The 16,800-nt window shown below is 41.4% G+C and overlaps 1 protein-coding gene and 1 non-coding gene across 3 annotated transcripts; both read right to left on the bottom strand.

Annotated features, from left to right (window-relative positions):
- Positions 1–244: 244 nt before the first annotated feature.
- Positions 245–15,798, bottom strand: LOC121185523 (ATPase family AAA domain-containing protein 2-like). 2 transcript variants are annotated; one of them, XM_041043737.1, is made up of 30 exons: positions 15,470–15,798; positions 14,009–14,163; positions 13,843–13,898; positions 13,548–13,731; positions 13,280–13,367; positions 13,109–13,181; positions 12,566–12,736; positions 12,015–12,135; positions 11,570–11,584; positions 11,067–11,168; positions 10,583–10,691; positions 10,186–10,301; positions 9,563–9,737; positions 9,244–9,332; positions 8,798–8,957; positions 8,305–8,395; positions 7,894–8,071; positions 7,641–7,777; positions 7,267–7,399; positions 5,859–6,045; positions 4,969–5,154; positions 4,645–4,780; positions 4,266–4,462; positions 3,706–3,865; positions 3,394–3,516; positions 2,800–2,973; positions 1,963–2,712; positions 1,569–1,702; positions 1,187–1,315; positions 245–809 (listed from the first exon to the last, which is right to left on the bottom strand). In XM_041043737.1, the coding sequence occupies exons 1-30, from the start codon at positions 15,662–15,664 to the stop codon at positions 777–779; spliced, it is 4,557 nt and encodes a 1,518-aa protein (XP_040899671.1). In that variant the 5' UTR covers positions 15,665–15,798; the 3' UTR covers positions 245–776. The 2 variants fall into 2 exon arrangements, with proteins under 2 accessions (XP_040899671.1, XP_040899672.1); XM_041043738.1 differs by lacking the exon at positions 11,570–11,584.
- Positions 5,587–5,721, bottom strand: LOC121186673. Its single transcript, XR_005894528.1, has one exon. It is a non-coding gene; the product is annotated as a small nucleolar RNA SNORA5 (small nucleolar RNA).
- Positions 15,799–16,800: the final 1,002 nt, after the last annotated feature.

Raw genomic sequence — 16,800 nt, 5'->3', positions numbered from 1 at the left:
CATGATTATTTCAACCATTTCCGCAGTTTTTAAAAAAAATAGGCACCATGTTTATGATAAGCCGCCGAGCAAACGCCTCCTTATTTATTAACAGAGTAGAATTTGTTTGCATTATCCTGCTACCACTGGTTAAAAACGATCACCGCTGGAGAACAAATACCAGGGAACTGTTACTATGGTGGACGTTAAGATTGAGATATAAACACACACACACAAAACAAAAACAATGATGCAGCTGACGCCGAGCTAAACTACAACTCTTTAGTATCCTTTGTAAAGTCTTCCAGAAAATTATTCAAGGTGTCACTTTGATGAAACTTATTTCTAAAATTGATGGAGTGATCCTTTAATAAAGTCTAATTATGGCAACTGTTAAAGACACGAGTACAAGTTTCAGTTTGGCACACTCAATTTCAGTTATTAGTACTTATCACTCAACCACAACATGTCCTAAGAAACAGGAATACAAAGCAAACATGACACTTTCTAATCCAAGTGTCACCTACAGGCTTTCTTAAAAGTTATGGAAAAGCTATGTCGTGATTCTTCACAAGTTTTGGCAACATTAGTTTGAATCTTGATTCCACAATAAGTCACATAACAATATTTAGAGGAAAACCATTTAATTAAATATAAACAAAAGAGATTACAAAGTTTTAGCTAATTTTAGAGATGGCTGTAGATTTCTATGAAAATAGAACCAATGTGTGTATTTACACAGCTGAAGTGATGAGCAAATAATAATTAAAAATGGTCACATTGTTCCTGTAGAAAAATCAACAGAAGTCTTCAATCTCCTGTTCCAGCTCCTAATTGAATAAAAAAAAGACCAGAAAGGCACAAGTATTAGTAACATAAAAATAAAGCAAGAACAAATGTCTACTGTATGTTAATAACAAGATATACACATTTAATTAATTCTAAAAAAAACACTGGCAGTATTCAATATTAAGGCCACATGTAATTATCATTATCCTACACTTCTCTTAGGCAACAATGCTAAAATAAAATATGTGAAAACTGGAATACATTAGGTTTTCTTCACTGCAGACATTTTAACATGTCATAGCAGTTCAGGAATATAGGTTATGGGTTTACACCTGTGCATTTCTTCCTGTGACAAGTTCAAATATCTACAGTGGAAAAAAGAAGTTACATCTGCTCATCAGTACAGCCCAATACTAACCTGTATTAATGCTGTTTTGTTGAAGTCTCGTCTGTGTCTATAAATGCTCTGGCAGAGCAGTGCATAGAGTTTCTCCAGCTTGTAGACCTCATAACCATCGGTCTTGGCCACTACTCTATCCAACAGCTCCTGAAGAAAAGAGGAAGAAAAGCAACACAAAGACGAATGACACACAGAAGACATTTGTAGCTGGCAAACTTAATATGTGATGAGATAAAAACCGTAGTCCAGACAGAGAGGACTGACAAATAAAAATGAGCCCTGGCTTAATTCATCAGTTTTTATGAAAGAAGTTAAGATGCAGAAGACCAATTGGATGGGTCACTATGACGACTCTGTGGAGAATAAGCCAGCGGGTGCAGACACCCACAGTATCCCACACCTTTAATCTGTCTCTGTCCACCACCAGAGGAGGAATTTCCTGGTCCAGGATCTGCAGAGCTTTGTCGACATCGATCATCTGCTGCTGCAGCACAGCGTTCTTTAGAGCCCGAGTCATTCGCCTCACACTCCGCTCTGAGACACAAAACACATGTACACAAAGTATTTAGACCACTATAACAGAGGACAGTCTGCTCACACATTCACTCCGAGGCCCCAAAAACATGAAGAAGCACTACAGTTGCACCATGCTGTGTCTAGAAACATTACACTAGTGATTTTATTCAGCAAGGGATTTAGTGGATTGAAGGTCGACATTTCTCTTGATATTTTTTTTCTTGATATTTTCACAGTCAAAGAAAAACTGTGACTGTGAGACAGTACTCATATCCAACCTGTGTTCATGTCCTCGTCTCCTCTGACAGCTGCAGAGGCATCTGTGGTTGAGGTTTCAGTTGCTTCCACCTCCATTGGCTCCGCATGGCTGTTCACCTCTGCCTCCTCTGCTGTGGCTACCTTCTTGTTCCTGTCATCTGCCTGTTTCACGGTTTGACATTTCTCAATCTCAGTTTCTGTCAGCTTTTGGTCGTTAGTTTCACCACTTTCCGCTGTGCTGGATTGTCCCTGGGTATCTCCCTTTGTCTCAGTGCGCCTGTCCTTGATAGTGTTTGCTGAAATGGTTTCACTGTTCTCATCTCCTCCCTCTGGCATCGCTTTGTTGTTTTCTTCTGGTTCATCTGTAACCGCCTTGTCCACCTTTTCTTTTCCATTCTGTGTGTGGTTGTCACTTTCTCTTTTTTCGCTTTCACACATGTTAACCTCGTCTTCAGCAGCCCGACTCGCCTCCTCTTTTCCCTTCTCCTCCTGGCTGTTTAGTTTCCTCACAGTGGGCCCTGAACTACCTTCCTGAGCTTCTGCAGGCCCTGATTCTACATCAACCACCATATGGTCCTCCTCTCCTCCAGTCCCCTCATCACGCTCTGTTCCTGTTTCCTTCTCAGCCTCCTCCTCATCATCTCCATCTTCCTCATCCTCATCGGAGCCTAACTGTGTGCCATCTTTGGACACGTGAGGAGAGGAAGAAGACTTCTTCTTTGCATATAAGCCAGTGGCCCAGCGACTCTTCCGCCTTTTCTTCTTCTGGGCTGGAGGAACAAAAGGAGATACAGATTTGTTTGTTGTAGTTTTTTTACATAAATTGTTTGTTTTGTGTTATCTGCAGCAGTTTTCACCTGTGTTTTTAGGTGTTGAAACAGCAGAGGCACTTGTATTGGGAGTAATGGAAACTGTGGCTCCAGCTGGATCTCTTTGTGGGGTCATGTCAGTGATCTTGGCCTCAGCAGGAGGTCTGGGTTGTTTGGGAAGGACGTGGTAAAAGGAAGGAGCAAACTGGGCAGTGGAGCAACCTGAAGTGGTCAAAAACAGAAAGCACAGTGCTTTTTTTTCACCTTTCCACCTTTGTGAAAGTTTTTGTCAAACCAAACAAACTCTATACATTCTGAAACTGAAGCTCTGGTTTAAGTGGATGCAACTGTGCAGTTCTGGTTTAAATAACAGTTCTAACAGTATAAATACTGAAAGAGGTACAAACGTACATGATGAAATTAAATATGGTAGTATGAAATTACAAACATAAACATTGTGTAAGACACTTTGTAAGAGATTTTCAAAATGACTACAGTGATCTACACTGGTTTGTGTTATAAAACTAAGCTCACACAGAATGTCAGTGTTATAAAAAGTTATCCCTGAGGCTAGGACAAAGTTAATCATGAGATGTTGGCCTTCTACTATAACACACACACACACACACACACAGTACTGACCTCTTGTGCTGCGTGATGCTTTGATCTCCTCACAAATTTTCTCAAAATCTTCATCCAGTTCATCTCTAATGATGGCATGGACAGTGTCCTTCAGTGCACATGCTCTGTGGCGTATCTGACGGTCTGGAGGAAACACAAACACACACATACACACACACACACACACACGCCCAAAGGCAAGTTTACAGATTTTATTTGAGTTCAGCATTCTTTCATCATTCAAGACTAAACACAGATATAACAGTCACATAATCTAATCATTTGATGTAAGTATCAGGACTCTATATCCTGTGGTCTCCGTACTGTGTGTACCTGAGGGGTCCCTGTCCGGGTTGTATTCGAGGGCATTCTGCCAGATGAGATCCACATCTTGGAGGAATTCTTTCACTGTCGCATACTGATGCAGATCTATGTTAGTGAGAACCTTTGACAGGTCCATAGGCTTCTTAATCACCTCAGCATAATCTGGAACCTTAAAACACAAAGAGACTGCCGTGAGTACAACCACGGGGGGGTGGGGGGGTGGAATCTAATTTAACACTAGATTTCAGTGTATGTCATCTACTGATATGAGCCACAGACTAAGCGATACCATTTATTTTACATTTCAAAGTCACTGTGTAGGATCTGAAAATGTCTGACTTTGGCGCCTCCCAGTGCTACTGTCAAAAAATCAAGATACTGCAGCAGACAGCAGTGCGAACCACTGACGACGACAGTCATCTACACTCAGTTTAGATCAGCATGGAGACAGTACCATGCTTGACTGATGGAGGTTTTTATTTAGTCTTGTTTTGATTCCTTTGTTTTATTCTAGGTGGGGCCCATTGTTGTACTGATGGAGACAGTACAGGTTAGGAGAGAAGACGTACCTCCTCTAAATCCACAGGCTTTGTAAAAGCCTTGAAGCGTTTATCCTGGGACAGTCGGTTGGTGACGTCACGCAGGAAGAGGCGGAGCTCCCTGAGGGTGTCTTCCTCCTGCTCCTCTAGTTTTTGGGTCTCCTGTTCTGTCAGCTGACGTGGAGGAGGAGGAGGGGCGACAGGGAGCACCTCCAACGCATGGAGCACTGAGGAGAGAAGAGGGTTAACGGATGAAAAGGCACTCAAACCTCACACACACACACACTTCACACAGCCTAGATATCTGTCAAATGCTGTATTTTTGATTTATAGCCAAAGCCCATGTCATCTACATGCTGCACAAAGCTAACAGATTTGCAGTTTGTTTCCAAAGTCATCTATTTCTCACCAGCTTTCTTTTTTGAGGCAGGAGCCCTGGCAGCCTGGTTAAGGATCAAGTCCTCAAAGAAGTTTCTTCTTTCTCTGTTGGTGGGGACCTGGACGTGGAAAACCTCACCGTACTCCACTCGAAACAACTCCTGAACCTGAGGCGAGACAAGTGAGAGATGAGGGAAGACATTCTTGTAGAGGAGTGTATATCTACGTATTTGAAAATCCTTTTACATTAAAAAAAAAAAAAAAAAAAAAAAAAAAAAAAAACAATAATCAGATGCATTGACATCTTATTTTCACTCCACAACTAGTCGACACTGTACTGCTCTTCTTACGATACCTCAATACTGAGTTGGTCATATCGCAGGTTGCAGGTGGCCAGCAGCAGTATAGGAGAGAAGGCTGGGATCGAGCTAAGCAGGCTCAGGAAGGTCGCTCTTAAGGCAGGACCCACAGTTTCCCACCACTGTCCGATGTGAGGGATGTACAGGATACTGGGAGAGGTTCGCTTGGCTTCAACAAAAATCTGCAGAACATATGACATAGAAACACTAATATATGGTATGAATATTTACAAAAACTGGAAGTAAATCTACAGACAGACATACAGAACAGTGGCACTACCACAGAACAAAAGATGGGAATCAATATGGTGGGATGATAAAGGCTAAATGAATAAATCAACAGTATGTAGAGACAGACGTTAAAGAGTGGACAGGAAATTGAGAAATGACATTAAACTAATACTGAAACAGTTAACAATTAGTCTGACCAATCATTTTGAAAGTGAATGATGGTTTAGTCATTTTAAAAAAGAAAAGAAAAGAAAGAAACAAATTCACATTTCAAGGTTAAAATCTCACTCAAAAGTAAGGATTTCTCATTTCACAGTGTTGAATACCTTTGGGTTATTTGACCGCTGATCAGAAAAATCAATAATTTTAAGACATCAAGACACATTTGTCTGTAGTACATATTTATCCCCACTGCCCATGATGTAAGGAGGTGGGGCCCATGAACTACAGTCTCTGTAGCAGCCATTTTGGCCAGTCAGTTCCACTGTAAAGAACACACTGAATTTGACAAGGCTGCAAGAATAAAGAGTAATTCTTGTCTACATCAGTTATCTTATGAGTACTCTTAAGTGTGTCTAAATGTAAACAACCCAACCAAAAGACATCCCATGAATTTTAATTTGTTCCTAAATATGTACATTAATATCTAATTTACCTGAGCACATGTCTCTTCTGGTGCAGTTGCACTGGCTCCAAACAGCACAGCCATGTCCAGGGTGTACACGGTGAATTTCTCCAGAGCATGGAGGACAGCAGGAGCCAGGTAGGAGCTCTGACCTGAGCCTGGTCTGCCCTCCAATAGCAGCCTGGGACGGTAAGACGTCGGCTGGCTCAGCACACTCCTACACAAGGAGAGATGACTGAAGACTGAGAGGGTGAAGTGATGGAAATTCAGTTTCCATGTACTTTTTCAAGGGCTTTTTTGGTAATGAAGTAAATATAACACCTACAACAACATTAAAATGATCCTTTCTTCAAATGTTATTGCAATGTACAATGTACTTGTACTGGGTACTTAACAACCCCCCACTTGGCAGATAGCACAGCTTGTAGCTCAGCTAAGAGCCTTTCTGTTCTCGATTTATGACTTTTCACCTGCTCTTCTTTGCAGATCACTTCAAATTCAGAGATATTTTTAGCCTGTCTTGCATGTACAGCATGTCTAAGATCCACCAACAGATTTTCATTGATGTCGTTCATGGTGGATTTTGAGGTCTGCTTTGGATCATTGTCCTGTTGTAGAAGCGAGCCTCTTTTCAGTTTCAAATAAAGCAAAAATTAAGGGAATAGAGGTAAAACAAATACTGACTGCAGGACATTTAAATCCAGAATGTGTTGCTATATAGTGGATTTCAATCTTCCCTCTATCCATGCAATGTTTCCTGTGCAGACATTTCTGCTACACCACCCCATGCAGAATATTTTCACCCTGTGTCAGCTAAACCTTTCTGAGGCTCCTGTTCAGTTGTGTGGGTGGTATTGCTTTGCCTTTCTGTTCGTTAAGCTTTATCTGAACATTTTCTTGGTCTTCCAGATCATGTCCTGTCTTCCACAGTCCCCCTTAACTTTAAAGCTACAAGCGCTCTGATACCTTTTTATAGCCTCCCCTGCTTCATAGCACTAGGATGCTTAGAGGAGCCTATGGTTGCTGAGCGTTACTACCGGGGATTGAAGAGTCAGAAAATGTGATTAACTCTGGAATAGTTGTCAGCTGACAACTCCTACTGACAATTCTTGACTTGCCGTCCAAGTCCTAATGAGTTAATAAAGTTCAGAGTGGTAAGATGTCCAAACTTTAGCACATGCCACAATTACTGTTTAATTTGTTTTCTAGTTTTTAAGTTTATGAAATAAAAGGTAAACATTTGAGACTCACATTTTTGATGTCTGTTTGCCTGTTTTATTTACTTCTCACTTCAGACATGAACAAAATGTGTCATTTAATCAGAGGTGTCCAAACATTTGCTATATGAAATGATTCTTATTAACAAACAACCATTATCTAAAACAATGATAAATAAATAAACCTGAATAACTTCCTTCCTGAATAATGTCTAACCTACCTGTTGAGGTTGAGGAGTCCCTTAGCAGCAGGTGGTTTGAGTTGAGAGTGAGGGGTCTGTCCGTTGAAGCAGACCTCTGGGTCCTCATCCTCACTGAACATCAGGTCATCCTCAGGCACACCACAGGCCACACCTGGAAATTAACACACAAGCACAAACATGCACTACATCAGTCACTAAAAGCTGACTGATGCCCCCAAAGAGGCTGGAGCATTAAAAATCAATCTAGGTGTTTTCTATTCCGTACTTATAGACACGGGAAAATTACTTTGTTAAATTAAATGAAAGAATGCAGGTCCATGAACAGAGCACATGAGGGCCAGAATAAATGAATGCAAAACAGAGCAAGAGAAGAAGATGAAGCAGAACTGTACCTTGTTCTCTCTTCCTCTTTAAGCCCCACTCAGCATGTGGGAACAGTCTGCTGACTGTGTGGAGGATGTTCTGCAGGGCGGCGTTCAGCAGAGGACGAATGGCAGGAATCAGAGCCTTGGCTGGTGACACTACTGCTCTAAAAACCGCAATTGACATCATATTAAGTAACAGCCATCTGCAAGAGCCAGGCTTAGGGGCTGACAGAATAATGTTTACACTCTAACAAACAGAGACAGCACTAAACTAAGCTACCTCTGGGCAGCTGGCACCATCTTGGACATGGCGGACATAAAGTCTTTGTTTGTGATGGCGATGGAGTTGACATCAAGTATGAGTTTCTGTGATGAGGAGTAGATTTGTGGGTAGTGGCGCCGCAGTGCACACAGGGCAGCCTCTGAACACACTGCCTTGATGTCTGCTCCACAATAACCTGCCAAGTAAAGACAAACAGCTTGCTGTTAATGGCAACCAAGACTATTAGCAAAGTTTAATATGTAGCCCTGATGGTACAAAACTTTTCCTGTGGACATTCATGGATGGAGTTGAAGGATTTTGGTTCTGAGACATGAGAATAAACATGTCTTTGTTCTTATACCAAGTTGGAGAACTTTAGCAAGATGTGTATTTTTTTTTCAGCTCTTGGGAACCACTATGAAAACATACCAACACATCTATCTGCCAGTTCCTCCAGAAAAGAGTCAGAGGGTGGAGGTGTCCACTGCCTGGTGTGGATCTTCAGAATGTCCTTTCTAGCCTGCCATAAAAAAAAAAAAGAAATCATAGCATTTCAAATTCAGACCTAATACTCTGCAAGCTAAAACCCCTCTACTCCAATCCTTTGAGAGTGCACCTAGAGTTACCACTCTAAACTACAACTACTGCTTGTTACTTTAAAATATGTAGTAGTATAAACATCCACTAGCATTGTAACATAACCAATATGATCGCACATTTAATATGAGCCTTTGAACTAAAACAAACCTGAGAATTAGAAGTTGCTTTGGATGTAAAAAACCAATAACCACATAACATCATAGGTTTTGGTTAGTTTTTGAAATGTTACTGTGATTTAATTGCACATTTTTTTTCTACTTTTTTTTTAAATTTAACCTGTATTATCTCAGCCAAGAATTAAAGGACATGTTGAGTTCCTCACCTCTCTGTCAGGCAGGCCAAAGAGGAACTCTCTGTCAAAGCGTCCTGGTCTTCTCAGAGCTGGGTCAATGGAGTCCAGTCTGTTTGTGGCTCCTATCACAACAACCTCTCCTCTACCATCTAATCCATCCATAAGAGCCAGGAGGGTCGACACAATGGAACTATAGAAAGAGAAAGACTAAGATTACCAACTGACTAGGGTCAGTTCATTATGTTGGGTTGTAGTGAATACTATATCAAAGTTGCAGATTTAGTCCTTGCAGCAGCAACTGTCTTTTTCAAGGACAGTATCATAGCATGTTTGAAGAAGATAGTGAAACCCTACAGTCTCAAGCTGCTGTAGGGTTGTATGGCTTCTTTGTTTTCAATTCTTTGTGAGATGTGTTTATTTAGCCGCAGCTGCATCGTTGTAGTTTTAAACAGTGTAAAGTAAAGAGCACAGCTGACCTGTGGATCTGGTCCTGACGGCTGGACCTGACCGGAGCCAAACCATCAATCTCGTCAAAGAAAATGATGGATGGACGCATTTGGTATGCCTAGAAACAATTCAGCAGGGATTCAATCAGTCACTTTTCATTATCATCAGATCTGATTCTTAGAATGCATAGGCATTAACTTAGTGTATTCTGATGAAGTTAATGTGGCAAAATATAGTGAGTTGGCTTTTACAATAAATGTTTCCTGATTCTTTATGGATGGTTTTCTCTTTTGCTAACAACGGGACACAAAAGCATTCCTTGTACCTTGAAGGGGGAGTTTGGTTTACCTGGTCAAACAACAGGCGTAGCTGTCTCTCAGATTCTCCCACCCACTTACTGAGGCAGTCGGCTCCTTTTCTCATGAAGAACGACACCTTTCTTTCCTCCTGACTGCACTCGTTGGCCAGCGCTCTGGCAACAAGGGTTTTCCCTGTGCCTGGGGGACCATAAAATAGACAGCCCCTACAGACAAAAGAAAACATGATAAAGACCAATAATGGGGCTTTCATTAGGACTTAAGTGGCATTAAAATAAATTTAGAACATGTCAAATACAGTATATTCCTCGGCCTCAACTGAGGGAAATCTTACATTAGAAAACCTTATTTCTCTCTTTTCAAACTAACAAATTTTTGGTCGCACTGCAGTAACTGAGTGGGAACTAGAGGCTTCTCTGTTTGCAGCCGCCAACCTAATGTCTACCAATAGTCTGCATGTGAAGCGTTGAGGGAACAAGTGGTAAGTTGTAGCTACAGAAAACACGTCACACTCTCCCCCTCTAAACTGCACTAGTCTCTGCATGAACATCGGTCGCATGCCGCGCCACCCACCACCTCAAGTCAATTCTCAACCTATGCTGAACAATGCAAGCGAGCATGGCACTTTCCCTTGTTCAAACATGCACTGCTTACCTTGGTGGCTGTATCTTGAACCTTTCAAAGACTTCTGGGTAGAGGAGAGGGAAGACCACCATCTCCTTCAGCGCAGAGATGTGTCCACTCAAACCTCCAATGCTTTCAAAGCGCACCTGGATCACAAACAATGTTATGTTAAAATCACTTTCCCATATTCTCCTCAAAAAGTGGTTTGTATTTAAAGGTGACAGTATTTGTAAAAGATGTTAAAATGTGGTATATCTGTGGACCTTGTTTTATTCAGAATGCCACTTCAAAAACATAATCAGGGTAATCTTATATTTGGATCAGTACAGAGATGTGTACAGTGGTGTTTTTCAATGTCCCTGTTTAACCAGATTGCTTTGATCACATTTTCTTCGCCTCTGTCCTTGTGTCCATCCATCCAGCTTACCGTCTTGTCTATGTGCATGGGGTCCACATCAGCGAGGCTTGCTCCAATCTTCATCCTGTCTTTGTGGATTCCCAGCAGGTCTTCCTTCACAAGGTTCATTGGTAGACATCTGCATGAAAAACACACAAAACATAAATATTACTTTTAAACAGATTCATTGGCCCCACTCTATCTGTAAATAGTACTACAGGAAGTTAAAATTACATTTCAAAATTACAATTACAATTTACAATTACAATTACATGAGGGGCTGTGACAACAGAGTAATCAAGAACATTTTTCCTTAAAAGATTTCTCTTTGAGACAAATTTGTAAGCATTTTTGTGCCTTGTCCCCTTTGCTCTGCAGGAATTTAAATATAAATTTATGAGCTAGAGACAGTTGACTTGATTTGTTTACCTTTGTGTTCCACCTATGTGCTGAAGAAAATTGCTGGTGTTTACCTGTACCTGTGCTGTGTGATGGCTGCCGCTGCTGCTCTCACCTATTGACTGACCGGCTCCTGTTCTTACTCCTCCGTCTCTGGAATTTCTCATCGTCTGAAGACGTGGAAGTGGAGTCGCTACTGTGGATTGCATGTCTCCGTCTGCACAGGAAAAGGATGCAAAAACAGTTCATTTTAAACAAAGAGATCCAGCAACAAAAAGGTATGTCACTCTCTGCAACAACAACACAGGAATCAATGCTATTAAGTCACAACATTTTACACTGAAAACTAACTTGATCCTTGAACACACAAATTCTAAAAAACAATAACAAACATAAACATATATTTAGAAAAGAAAATTTGAGGCGGGAGTATTTGATTATGCATCATGTGCAACAACAACACAAGGTGACCCATATCAGCCAGTTCAAATGACATATTGCCACCCAAATGTGCCACACCTCCTGACAACCATAGTGGTAGCAGAGACAGACAGCACCCCAAAGACAAACTACACACTAACAACAAACACTGACAAAAACAAGTAGTGAGGGACTTACCTCTCAGAACTACTCCTGAAGGTGGGAGGAATCAGAAAAAAGAGGAAAAAGAGGAACTTTGGAATGGATCTTACATGTGATGACAGCACCTGCAACTGTGGGTGCAACTTCTTTTTGTGCTGTGTGCATGAGCTATGAGTAAGTCATACAATGTAAGAGCAGTCACACTGTGAAGAAGTGACTAAATAAAAGGTACTATCTTAAAGAACAAGCTTTGAAAAAACTGTGTGAGAAAAGTAAAAACGTATCTTTTCCAATGTTATTACTAAAGTTTGTCCTGATTGCAGTGACAAACTAACATTTGTTTCATACAAATTTAAGAAAGATAATGGGTGTGATCCCGTTCTGCCTATTGTGTGAGTCAGACTACTTTTGCTGACTTGCAGCAGTAAGTTGGAGGATTATTCCATCTAACCATCAAGTGTTACTGAGCTGTCATACTAACCGGCTCGTTCTTCTCCTGTTGTAGGGGCTCCTGGGGGCTGTGGAGCTGAATCTGAACCTGCGTCTGGTAGGAGATGAGTGGTCCTTGAAGTACATGCTGCGCTTCCTGGGCTCTCTGGGTTCTAACAAAACATTCACAAGTTGAAGTTGAAGCCAAAGCAATGCCAGCAGAAATTCTGATTAAGTGGCCTTAAAGGATAATTTGGGGATTTTCTATAGTGTCTTTTGATTACTAATGAATTGAGTTTAAAATATTTACAACTGATATCTCATGTTTTTAATGCCATCGGCTTCTTGTTGGTAATGCCAGTACAAGTTTGCATGTATTATCAGATTTCAGACACAGAACTGTATCAGAAAGTACTTATCTGGGATTTAAGTATCTAAAATTGAAATATCTGTTAAAATAGTCTCTCCGACAGGTGATGCCCTTGGTAAGATTTTGAAGAATTTTGATGAGCAAGAGTTTCAAGCCTTTCACACACTGGCACATCGACCATTTAAACAATATCAAATAATGAAGTGATCAGTGGTTTTGAACAGCAGCAGTACCATCCTGTGGGGCCTGATAGCGAACCACGGTCTTCCTCTGTCTGAAGTCATAGCGCCTCTGGTTTTCTTCTTCCTCGTCTTCACCCTCCTCATCGTCATCATCTTCTTCCTCCTCATCGTCATCTTCTCTGTCTTCCTCCTCCTCTTCATCGCGATCATCCTCATCGCCTCCTGTGAATTAGACAAAAATAAATAACTCAATAAATAAACTGCTGCTGCTGTCCAAATTTAAATACATAGAAATTTTAAGGTATGTCTTGTTGTGTATTTTAATTAATTATTTTCACATTGAGGTTTTTGCAGTTTAATATACATAAAAGGTGTCTGCCCTTGCTTTGATCTATAACAGTTAAAAAGTGCAGTTGACTAATTAATAAAGTGCCTGTCTAAAATAGTATAGACACTGCAGACACCTGTTGTACTCAGGTACAGAGGCACTGAAGAGCTGGTGATTACGTTATAAGGAGATAACATTCAGAGCTGCTACCCAGCTAGAACCCAGCTATGTACCTTAAAGTGGTTACTACATCTAATCCATCTCACCTTGATTCTCCTCCTCAGTGTCTTTACTCTCCACATTCGACCTTCGCATCTGGCCCCTGGTGTAAACACCGAACTGCTCAAAGAGAACAGGTCAAAAGCTTATTAATTCACTGCTTTCATTTCTTTTCAGCTTGAAAATGAAGAAGCAATGTTTCCTGATTAGGTTTTCACCTCTTCTTTAGTGTCTCTATCCCTGCTCCTCAGTCTCCGCCTCATCTTCTGCATGTCGTCCATCTTCTGGAGGACAGCTTCAGCAGTGCTGAGGTTAAATCAGAGAAAGAACTTAGTATATTATATCAAAGTACATAATGAAGTTAACAAATCACTACCTTTAAACTTAGCCTCATAGTTTGTGTATATATCTTTACCACTTGCTGTGGCAGAAACAGTTGGATAGGTAGAAACCAAAAGAAACTGGAGTTAATGTTGCTGAACTCACTTGGTGATGAGCCGATCGTAGAGCACTGACTGGTTGCGGGAATTCAGTTTGTATCTGGTAATTCGGGAGCTACGTCGCACTGAGCGATCCTCCTCCTCCTCCTCTTCCTCCTCCACTTCGCGGCTCCGTAGGTTAAAGCGGCTCCTCTTAGGAGTGGATGACCCCTCCACTTCATCTGGAACATCTGGGGGCACCATTTGTTAGCCTGTTAGCAGTGTAGACCCTCAAAAATGACTGTCCTGTGCTATGTATTCTAAGTGCTTAATGGAAAACTAAACACTGTAGCGACCTGTACCTGCGTGCTGCTTGCCACTGGATGCTTTTCCTTCTCTCTGCAGCCTGGAAGATTTCCTGTAGATAGAAAGAACATATGCAATTAAAAATGAATTCCTTGTGTCACTAGTAACACTACTAATTAATTAGTAATTAAATGGCAGTCAAAGTGAGTGGCCCTGTATTACCTGGTGGAGCAGGCTCCAGCCCTGTCTTCATTCACAGGCGAGCTACTCTTTGGCTCCATGTCAGCAAAGGAGACCTCTAGTTTAACTCTCTGCCCTCTGGTCCTTAGAGAGTGATGGAGACCACTTCCCTCATCTTGATTGAGATCAGCATGTCCCTGGAACAGTCACATAACAAGTTAATCATTTACAGTATATGTTGTGTCTGTTTTCAGGAACTTAAGTCAATCATAAGCTGGGATGAAAAATATTTACTTGATTAACTTATAGGTCTTTACAAAACAGACACACTTCTCATACCAGCAAACACAACAATATCCTACTTCAGTCACTGAGGCACTATTTGTCCTATGGGTGCTGCTGCTGACAACTGTACCAGCAGGCACTTTGAAGAAATGCTTCCTATGTGCAATGGGTGCTTTATTTTTGTATTAGAACTAGCAACACTTTACTCAGAAACCAGTTAACTCCCAGGATATTCTTGAGAACTGAACATGTCAAGCATGAATGCATATGTTAATCCTGCAGAAACCTGTAGAGCAGTCTGTTTCACAAAGTAGTGCCTCTGATTCTGATATTAAGTAACAGTCTGACATAAAGTTTAATGAATGAATGAATTCATTAAAACAATGAATTGATAAATGAACAGATTGACTTCAAGGAGTAAGGCTCATTATGACATTAAAATTTGCCGCAGAAGAGATGCAGATTTTACATCTCACTAGCACTCAGACTAAATACGGTGACCCTCTCCGCCTGGGGTGGGGGCGCTGGGCTTACGTTATTAGAGCTGCTGGCCAACAGCGCTGATGTGGCATCGCGAGGTCATTTGTAATTCTGAATGCAAATTAGTTCGCTTCATCTTTCCTGTTCATTCCATTATTTAAATATGCATTAAATGAAAAGAACCCATGTTTTGTTGTATAATTGTTGAGGTAAACCAACAGTGCGGGTGGCAGGCGATATTTTTCCCAGAATGGAGAACCGAAGACATGACCCGCCCTTCTCTGCCTCTGATTGGCTGACCGTAATATTCTTACCTCAACCCTAACCAATCATCCATCCCCATGCTTCGAGCTTACCAACACAAACAATGAAGGCAACGAGTATTAGCCAATCAGAGGCGGGTAGGGCGGGTAATGCGTTCGCCATCCTGGGAAAAAATTGGCTTACAGTACGCTATTGAATGATGTGTATCACAGGTGATTTTTTTAGAAGTGGACATACGCAATGCCAACTGAAAAATAAGTAGGTATACGCCGTATACCTGCGTATATCCTGCACCACTGACTTCTGCTGGTCATTCGGTTAATTTGTCAGTAACTACGTGACAGGCTCTGAAGGTAGCAGGCTAGCTTAGCACGCTAGCAAAACTAGCACAGCAAAGTTACTTCATAGATAACTTATCCACCTAACAAATGGTGATCTATTTATCTAACCAGCTGTCTAGGTGAGCATGCTCACATTTGCCGTGTTGTTGTCGGGGCTGCTGAAGCTGTCATCAAGGGCCCTGGAAGATCGGGTCAATCGGGCGGACTTTCTCTGCGACGCGGGAAGCAACGACAGAAACTCCGAGCTTGTATCCAACTCCATCGACCTCCTCTTCGGAGTTGTTGCCGGCTCAGCTCCGACGCTGCCGCTGCTGCGTAGTATCACCATCTTGACTCCAAACCGACCCAGTGCCACGACGAATGACGGGTACTTGCCGCTACTCTGCTTTAAAATGTCTAACGCTTATGGTACTATCAACATAGCATAGATAACGGTAGATATCAGCCAGCTGACACACACTCACAGCCTCCTCACTAAACCCTTGATTTCTGGCGCCATAAACGTCATCGGAGGATATGAGGTAAGTAGCCAGGAGCTGCCGCCTGGAAAAATAGATCTCTTGGCAAAATTGTAAATGAAGTCAAACTGTAAAAGAAATTTTATTTTTTATCACATCGACGATGCAGCACATTGTGTGATCGTGATCGCTGTTGTTGTCATTACCACATCAGTCATAGTATTAGTTTATATGTAACATAAGTGGAGTGATAGGTATATAGTTTGAAAATGTGTTTCAGTTAACGTTGGAGCGCTCTGTCGTTCAAACTGCTCATACGCGCGCTCAATATGTACACAAACTTACTGGGACACAGTAGTCTAGCGGCGGCCAATGTAACTATAATGCAGAGCTACCCCAAACACAGTTAAACTGGGATTCAAGGACTGTGTTGTCGTCGACGGTAGTAAGAAGAGAACAGCATTATGTATGGTCTGCAGTTCAAAGATCAGGGACACGACCGCCACAGCATCCAACTTCATCCGTCACTACAAAACACTGAAAGGATGGTGTGAATCTACACTTCTTCAGTATAATAATGCATAAGTTGCAGAATGCCCTCTGGACAAATCTTCAGTGTGAATAGGCATATATATAAAGGAATACTTGAGGTAAATAAAGTTCTTAAGTATCTGATAAGATTCAGAATCATGTTATAGGTTCCTTGTTATAATTTTGCCTAAGTGTCCCCTTTTATGTTTGTTTAATTTTGTATTTGTTTATCCTGGTCTGTGTATGTGTGTTTGTGATGCTGTAGTGCATATAGGAAGTGCAAAACCTAGACACTGTCTTTGATGGGGATGTGAGCTCCTGCCTTGTTTCTGGTATGTGTATGACAGCATGACAGCCTCCCCCTTTGAGACTGTTTGGTCTGTTGGCCTGTTTTGTACTCCTTTGTATATGAGAAAGTTGAATAAATAACAAAAAAAAAAAAAAGATTACTGTCCACAGGAACATGCACAGGTTG

This window comes from Toxotes jaculatrix, chromosome 8, assembly GCF_017976425.1.
Source record: "Toxotes jaculatrix isolate fToxJac2 chromosome 8, fToxJac2.pri, whole genome shotgun sequence".
Classification (NCBI taxonomy): Eukaryota; Metazoa; Chordata; class Actinopteri; family Toxotidae; genus Toxotes; species Toxotes jaculatrix.
Note: the sequence above shows the minus strand (reverse complement) of the source record. Positions and strands in the feature narration are given on the sequence as shown.